Here is a 9,547-nt window from a genome sequence, read left to right as displayed (position 1 = left end):
AACTCATTATATAAAACACTAAAAACAATTTAAAACAATAAATAATCAAACTCCCATAAACTCAATCTTTTGTCATTAAAACAACTATGCGGAAACAACCTCATAGAAACTGAAAGTTGAAGTACCAAAACTCTAAATTATTGTCACACCCCGAGTCTATACCCTAGATGTGGCTGGCACTCAAGAACCATTGTTGGTCCCCAAGTGAACCCTTGGCTTGACTGGCTACTTAGCGGAAGATTTACTCAAGTAAATAGAAAACTTTAAATGCATAAGTAAACTCAATAGTCTCAAATAAACTCAACTCAAATAAATGTCGAGAAATACTTAATAAAGTATAAGTAAACGTTTTCAAGATCTTAAAACAGAAAGAAACATACTGAGAGACTCATCAACTCTAACCATCTATGAATCCTCTAATATTAGGGTAGATGTCGAGACAAAAACCATGACAACTCAACAATAACAGGAAAATAAATGGGGAGTCCTCCGAAAAGCACGAAGGCTCACCAAAAATATCTGAAGAACAAAGTGATCTCAACGAAACACCTATTGATGATCATGAACACATGTATTTGCATCATAAAAAGATGCATCGAAAGACATCACTACATTTGAATGTACGAGTATGTAATATGGTTGAATAAAATAAAAACCGAACTAAAGGACTGAAGGCAACTCAACTAAATCAATATATGAATATGAAGTGAAAACCCTTTGAGTTATACAATAAAGATATGTAATAAAAACAATATGAAAATAATATACTTTACTTGTAGGGAGTTTCTCTAACCGACAACCATTACTATGAGCCTAGCAATGATACAACGTTTCGCCCACATTGCAAGGGTTATCCTATACTTTGTCGGGGTATAGGATGATATTGTAACTATGAATCCATCTAATAGGCCTTCTCAGAGGCAGTGAGGCGTCACACGAAGAATTAGTGTTAACCTATCCTACTCTTGTCGTCTATGTTTTGGACCACAAATACCCTTAAAACATTATCTTTGTCATATGTGCTGACATGGCAGTCCACCTAGGCAGACCAACATGGTAAAAATCACTTCCTCTCTATTATGTTGTTCTTCCTTGTTAAAGTGAAGGGCATATATGCTATAGTTTTTGGACGACAGGGGCACCAATGTCCCAAAAATATGACGGAAGGTATCTGCATACCATTTACAATAGTTTTGGGGTATATTTGTCCTTTTTAGTTTAAAGATTGATATTTGAAGATTTGAGTTGAAATCTCAAAAAAATATATGAAAGAGTTATTAGAAGCTTGAAAATTTAAAAATCGATTTTGTGAATTTATGATCCCAAACAATGAAATCGATCCTTCAACATGCAATTACAACCTCAAACAAACTTCAGCACACTTTGAAATTGGAGTTCCAAAGTCTGAACAACAACTCAAACAAGAACAATGAGAAAGAATTATATTTGATTTTCTTTTTGTGATAAGGATGAACAGGAAGAACAACATTATTGAGAGGAAAGTTTTGTCATGTTGGACTGTCTAGGTGGACTGTCATTTCAGCTCTAATGGCAAAGATAACGTTTTTAAGGGTATTTGTGGTCCAAAACATAGACGGTAAGGGTAGTTTTGATCCCAAACATAATTAAAGGGTATATATGAGCTATTTCGAATAGTTCAAGGGTAATTTTGACCCTTTCCCGTAAAAAATGATTAAAAAATTGAAACTTTAATAGAATCTATTATAATATTTGATAGAATATATTTAAGAAAAAAGAATTATTAATGTTAGATAGAATTTATAAATTTTAAAAAAAAATAAAAATTTAAGGCGTGTATGGTCCTTATTTGTGAAGTTCCGCTGTAGGAGATAAGATGAGCAGCTCCTTTGTTCCTAAGGCTTTGCCTTGTCTTCCTCGCAAAATTGAGAAACCACATAACAGAATTTACTCTTGTTTTAAGAAGATAGAGGCATCAAAATTAGGCATCAATTTGAAGGCTATTCAAATTCAAAGCAATTCAAAATCCTCATTGGCTATTCAAATTGGAACACTAGTTTTATCCACTGTAATAATTACTGCGTAATTAGTTTCATATATTGCTCTTTAATTTCTTATAATGTATATATAAGAATTTTTTTATAATATATGTATAGGTATGTAGTGCTGAACCGGTATTGGCAGTGACAGGAGTAAATAATGAAGAAGACCTAGTTTCGGTGTTGATCCAATTGGCCATTTCTGCATTCTTCTACTTCCTTGTTTGCCCAGTAAGTCCATATATCCATTTTATTATGTTTTTTGTTATTACTCCAATTTCATATATTTATAAGAAAAAGTATATACGGATCTTCATATAAATATTCTTGACACATGATATTTTATAACACAATCGGTATTTATAATTTCAAGAAATACTATATAATCAACGAGCAATTAACGGTGGCACTAATAACTTTGATAGATTTAAACAACATTCGGTGTAGAATTTGTGTATTTTTTATTATTGCAGCAGAATGAAATTTACAAACCGAATAGTTTGCTTCAAATCCTTCTTTGTATCACTAAAAAACAGAGATAATAATTCACAAACTAAATGTCCTTTTGTTGGATGTCTTGATGTCAATAATTCAAAAAGATTTCACTGCTATTATTTTTCTTTTCTTTTGTGTTCTTTTTCTTACTTCTAAGGAGCATCCCAAAAAAACACTCAAATAAAAAAGAAGTTTATTTACGGTGGGGCAGTTACTATGATATTGTTCCCACCTTTTTAAAAAAACTTGTTTTTATCTTTTTTTTTTATCGGAAAATAACTTTGGGTCAAGTCAGATAGAATCGGTTCACATGAACGATCCACAACCCAAAACCTACATCCCTTTACCTCATTTTATGTGCCACAATTTATATCTGAAGAGGTAAATAATTTAACTTACATAATATATTAGGGCATAGAATTTTACCTTTTGGGAATAAAATTTATAATTTGAACTACCTAAAAATACTATAAATCAGAAAAATTAATAATACAACATGTTTAAAAGATATTTTTATAAAAATAATGACTGAAAAAAAGATTGATTTAATTCTCAAAATCAAAAAGTATGATAGTATTTTATGTGAGTTCCATTGCAGCCCATCATAATGAGCTGGCTTAGGAAAAGGTGGTACAAAAGGGACCTATTGGAGATGTATTTGCAGTTCATGTTTGTCTTCATTTTCTTTCCCGGGTAAGTCCTACTTCTATCAATTGTCATTTACTATTTTTAATGTACATAGGTAAACTAGAAAATTAATAATCTATATTATTCGATGATAAATCTTTTTTACTATTTTAATTCTAGATCTATCAATACAAATTTAATTTTTTTTTCTTATATACACATCTTATTTTACCATAATTTCTAAAATTTCTTACGATTTCAAAAAAATTCAAAAATTTTACATCACTTCCCTCTCACTGATACATTTATATCCCTCTCGGATACATTCCTCCGCGCTGCATCCGGATCCTATCTCCTCTCGAATACATCCCTCATCTATGTATCCGGATGTTCTATTCCCTCTTTGATACATCTATGACCTACGTATCTGAAAGTCCAACGATGTATCCGAAATTTACAAATTTTAAGGGACTTTTGTAATTTGAAAAGAGTAAGGGAACAATGTAATTAGCTCTTAACACTATGAAATTTATGTAAATTATAAAAAAAAAAAAAAAAAGATCGACTCTATCCGTGTAAATCCAAAATCCTAATTTGATGGTTAATAATTTTTTACTCTTTTTATTTTTAGTTGAATCAATAAAAATCATAATTATAAAGAAACAATCCAATCTAATTCGACCAAAATCCATATGCGAAAAATGATTATACTGAAAATAATTATGTTATTCTTGTTTATAGAGTTTTGCTATATAAAGGGAATATCGCATGTTGCATCAATCATATTTGCCAGTTGCCACTAAGTATAAAATTATATCTTTTCCTCATCTGAAAATATTAAAGTTATGCTATTATAATTTCAATTAGAGATCTTAAAATTGCACTTGATTAGAGTCCGTTCAAAAATACTTATTTTGAAAAAAAAATTAAAAAAGATAAGGCGTTTGACAAATCAATAAAAATATTTTTAAATGGAGCAGCAACAGTTTTTCTGATGTGGGAAAGAAACTAAAATTTTCTATTTTTTTAAGAAAAGTAAGAGCAGGAAATAATTTTTTTCATATTTGATATTTTAATTATATTTAAATCATTATGTTAATAGTATATCAATATTTAATTTATCTTTGTATTTATCTATGTATAATATTGATTGAAAAATTGAATATATACAATTTAATTTAATAAAAATAAAAATTTGATTAAATTTTTTATAATAGATATATAAAATAGTTTCTCTCTATAAAATAATTTTAATATTAAAAGTACATTGATATTTGTCTTTTTTTTTTTATAATTTAACTCTTAAAAACACTTTTTAAAAAAGATTAGTCAAACACAATCTGATTATCAAAAATATTTTTTTCAAATGAATTATCTAAACACAAATTGATTTTATCATTTTGAAGCAATATTTTGTTGGAAGGAAAACCACCACTCAGCTACAAGAATCACATGAAATTATTTCAATGCGGAAGATTAAATAACATTTAATTTTTTATTTTAATCTACAAAAATAATTAGTTCATGTCCAATTAAAATTCCCAAGTAATTCTTTGATAGCAAATTTAATCATACAAAATTGCTACAAGCATAAATATAATAAATTAATAATGGTAAGCAGTCCTCTATTCTTGATCAGAGGTCTCGGTTCCAAGACCTCTGGGTATGAAGTCGCCTTTGTTAGGGAGCGTTTTACTATCCAATGTGAAATTTTCCGACGTAAATTATGATTTAATCGGACTCCGATACGAATACTATACACCGGGCGGGAAACATAAAAATGTACCTTCTATATTAGATAAAATTGTAATTATAATTGTTTTATAAAAAAATTGCTATTTTCTTCAATTAATTACAAATCAGTTTCTATAAATTTATTAAAGATAAATTCGATTTGGCTTTCAGATTTACGACCACAATAAACTTGAGTTTTTTTCAAATTTTTCTTTCATATTTTAAACACATTAAAACTATTCAAAAAAGTTTTTAATCTCAATTTCTTGTCTATTTATATGTCATGAATCATTCGAAAAAATAGGCTTTTAAAAGTTTATATCTATTTTTTTTTATGTTCTATAATGAATTTGATCATTTCCAATGTGTAGATTAAATTACAATAAATTTATTATAAATAAATGTACTGTATTACATTCTAAATATATAACATTTTTATTTTTAAGAGACTAAGAAATAATAATTTGGGACGGTAGAATAGTTTTGTGAACTCCTATGTAATACTGAATTAACACTCTTATTGTTCAGAAAAAATTAATATGAATTTACTTAGATTTAAATAATCACATATTTACACAACAAGAAATTAGAGCTTTTGTGCGATTTTCTGTAGCAACTTATCTTATCGTAAAAAATCACATATTTACACAACAAGAAATCAGAGATTTTGTGACGACTTTCTGTAGCAACTTATCTTATCGTAAAAAAACACATATTTACACAACAAGAAATCAGAGCTTTTGAGACGACTTTATGTAGCAACTTATCTTATCGTCACAAAATAAGATGAATCAGTGGCGACAAATAAATGTTTCCCCAAAATGTATAGTTTTAGCGGCGATCCTTGAAATCGCCACGAAAGATAACATATTAGTGGTGACTTAATCGCAGTCGCCACAAATAATCCTACTAAATGCCTAGAAAATTAATTGGCTGAGATATATGAAGAAATTGTCGCTATATATAAAAGGTCTTTTGACGGCGACTTCATCACCAATAAAGAGGATTTGGTGGCAACTTGGTAGTCTCCACTAATTCTGATGTTTTTATAAAGATTTTGGATATAAGTTCAAAGTTTTATTACCAATGTGTTTGGTCCATTATTTGTACTAAATGTTTAAACTTAAATATATACATACATGAACATATAAACTATAAACCCATCAAAATAAAAAAATATATATAAATATTTTTCCTCATACCAGACACATATGTATATCTCTGATTCAGTGAATGTAGAATAAAAAGAGAGATTTATTTTCAGCTATTTGGATATGGATAAATACAATATGGAGTTTATATTGAAAAAAATTATCGTGCATACTCTTGCCAAATATTGGCAGACATCAAATATAATCTACATTTGAATGAATTGTGGGGCATAAGTTTCATACATTTGTGTATGTGTATAAATGATCATATAATATACGGAAAAGGGTCAAAAATACCCTTAAACTATCCGAAATAGCTCATATTTACCCTTAAACTATATTTCGGCTCAAAACTACCCTTCCCGTCAAACTATTGGGTCAAAAGTACCCTTCTTATTAACGGAAGTTGTTAAATGCCATGTGGATGCCACATTGCATGCCAATACTAATTACTCTTTTTTTCCACTGCCACATAGACTAAATCCCTAAATTCTAATTACTCTTTTTTTCCCCTCATTTCATTATTTTCCAGAAACGATTTCACCCCTTCTCCCTCATTGAGTTATTTCGGATAGTTTAAGGGTATTTTTATAGAAGTTAAATTTGAAAAAAGTGAATAAAGTTAAAAATAAAGTAAAAATGAGAGACAAGACATAGTTGATCAGATGGTAAGCATCCCTCACTTCCAATCTTAAGGTTGTGAGTTTGAGTTCCCTAAGAAATATAATGTGTGGATGATATACATAAAAGAGGCTATAATTAGGATTTAAAAGTGAAGAGGAAGAATTTTACCTTTAAATTAGCTTGAAAGGACGAGAATTGATCCTGAGCTCATTTTACTTATGTCTTCTTTGAAGAATTGAAGAAGAACATAAGAGATATTATAACACTCATGGTTTCAAAAGTAATCAAGTGCCCACTTAATAGACCTCGCAAAAGTGATCGACTAGCCTTTAAAGTGATCAGTAGGCCTTATGTTGCCTCTATCGCTAAAGCGGTCCAGGGACGCTTAAGTGCCTACCGCTAAAGCGGTCCAGATGTCGCTGGTTAGACACTAGATGTCCTACCACCGCTAAAGCGATCTGGAGGCTGCTAAAACAGTTGCACTAGCAGCCTTGGCATCAGTTAAAAGATAAGGTGGAATCTTCTCCGAATGAATTCTCGGAATTTATTTGAAACCCAGCGAATCCAAATGAGTCATGCTACCCTACCAAAAATGGCATTCTAGACACAATGGAATTGATGAAACAATCACCATAGGTCGTCTCAATAACATGTTGGCCCAAGTCTACACTTGCACAAAAATCAACAAAACACCACAAAATTATCCCAATCACCTTGGAATCTGAATCAAAGGTTGTTCTCCACCAAATTTGACATTTCGGAGCTAATCGCACTAACAGAATTCTCATTCGAGAACATTTACCAAGAATTTTGACCGAAGTCAAATATTTGCCAAACTTTCAAAAACTTCTCGCCTAACAGCAAAGGTCTTGGGACCCAAACCAACTATTCCACTAGCCCAAAATGGGCCTTCTAGAGCTGATAGAACTGATGGAAAACTCATATGACATCAGATTTTTCGAATGTTGATCAAAATAAACTTTTTCAACTTAAAAGCTTCCAATATAGAAAAACTCACTCTGCAAAACTCTCATGACAACCTCAGAAAGAAAGCATGCTTTCCATTCCAACACACCATAAACACTACGCAGAAACTACATAAAGGGGCAAAACAAAAAAATGCACATAAAAGCAAGTAAATGGATCAAACACTCCTTAAATAACAATGCAAGAATAATTAGATTATGACATAAACATTCATACTTTGACCCCAACCATAGAACAACCCTAAAAAGATAACTCTAAGAAAAAAAATCCTTCTTGCAGCTTTTCCATTCTTCACTAGGTTGATTTTGACTCATAAACGTATTAGAACAAATTTTATAGTAGAAAAATTAACTAAGAGGTTCCACTAAGACTCTTTTCTTCACACTTGTTTGCTTTTTAGCTTTCTTTGGTTCCACACCACGTGCCACACATATCCTCTCTCTCCCTGAGCCTCGTGTGGCGAGGTTGTTCTGGTCGTTCAACACTTCATCAAATTTTAAGCATTTCACTTATAACACATTTTATTAGCAATAAATTATCAAAACGAGTAATGATCAAGAGTAGTTAGCATATTTTTAGAATAACGTATAAACATGAACAAATAATTGTTAAAAGATGTTTACATGTATTTGTCATCAATTATGTTAACTAAATCAGATCAATATTGATTATTTCCAGAAACTAAAAGTTTATATATATATATATATATATATATATATATATATAACCCTCCAATATACAACTCAATAATATTGATATAATTTTTTAAGTTGGTGTATTCGATAATACGGGGTACATGAATAATAATATGCATGCTCTTTTTGTATATATTTTATTAAATTACGCGATACAAACATGATATGTAATTTTGTGTTAATAAGGATAGTGTTTTGTAATAATTATGTTAGAAAATGTAGTTAAATTTGTTGAATCAAACTCATAGTTATATGACCAAAAGGAAGGATCAAAAGGTATTTTGTAACATCTATGCATTTATTATTATTGAATTTGTATCTTTCATTCTTTCTTGTTGGTAATACTTGGACTATGATAAATCAAAGTTAGCTTATTTGAAAAAAAATACTACTTCCTCCGTCTCATTTTATGTGAGGTAGTTTGACTTGACACGAAGTTTCAAGAAGAAAAGAAGACTTTTAAAACTTGTAGTATAAAATGAATTATAGAAATTTGTGTGGTTATAAATCATATTTGGAATTTGATAATTAGTTTATTGACATATATATTGAGCAAGACAATTGTTTTGAAAAACTAGGATTCTTCTATGGGCACCATTTTTGAACTTCAGAAAGTTGCCAAGAGATCCATCAATGAAGTACCCATGGTCTACGCCACAAAATCCTTCTCAGATTAAGAATAACTACAAAAGATATCCATGGGCTACTGAAGAAGATTATGAAGTACTGTAAATATCAAGTTACTTTGTATGATATATGCTTATTTATTATTGCATTGTAATTCATTGTACTATCCATGCAACAAGTTTTCAAGAAAAAAGATATTTATGTAAAAGATGATGTGATCCAACAAGAAATGATTAATTTAACTTTCGTTAGCTTGTCTATATTCCATGCATTATACATGCATAAGATGATTGGATAAACAATTTAAATGTCAAAAAACCCACTTCTATATCTCCATAGTAGGGACATGACATGACCTCTAGCTTTGGAGTCCGGAGCCAAAAGGGCAACAAAATTTAATTAAGAATCAAAAGGGAAACATTTTAATGCTTAAATTAACGCCGTTAAAATTAGGTCAAACTGAATAAGACTCAAATTTCTATGCGCCTTGTAAGGCGCACCTCGATCAGCGTCTTGTAAGACGCACGGTGGTTGCGCCTTACAAGGCGCATACAATTTGAGCTTTCCCTCGTAATGAAAAAAAAGTTAT

At 30.1% G+C, this 9,547-nt stretch overlaps 1 protein-coding gene across 1 annotated transcript; it reads left to right on the top strand.

Annotated features, from left to right (window-relative positions):
* Positions 1-1,817: 1,817 nt before the first annotated feature.
* On the top strand, positions 1,818-9,218 carry LOC125825304 (NAD(P)H-quinone oxidoreductase subunit L, chloroplastic). Its single transcript, XM_049504647.1, is given in 5 exon segments — positions 1,818-1,836; positions 1,839-2,047; positions 2,136-2,249; positions 3,112-3,206; positions 8,910-9,218. Coding segments are annotated over 5 exon segments (591 nt in total). The 3' UTR covers positions 9,064-9,218.
* The last annotated feature ends 329 nt before the right edge of the window (positions 9,219-9,547 follow it).

The sequence above is a fragment of the Solanum verrucosum genome, unplaced genomic scaffold, assembly GCF_900185275.1.
Source record: "Solanum verrucosum unplaced genomic scaffold, falcon-dt-bn FXZP01000051.1, whole genome shotgun sequence".
NCBI lineage: Eukaryota > Viridiplantae > Streptophyta > Magnoliopsida > Solanales > Solanaceae > Solanum > Solanum verrucosum.
This window is presented reverse-complemented; position numbering and strand designations above follow the sequence as displayed.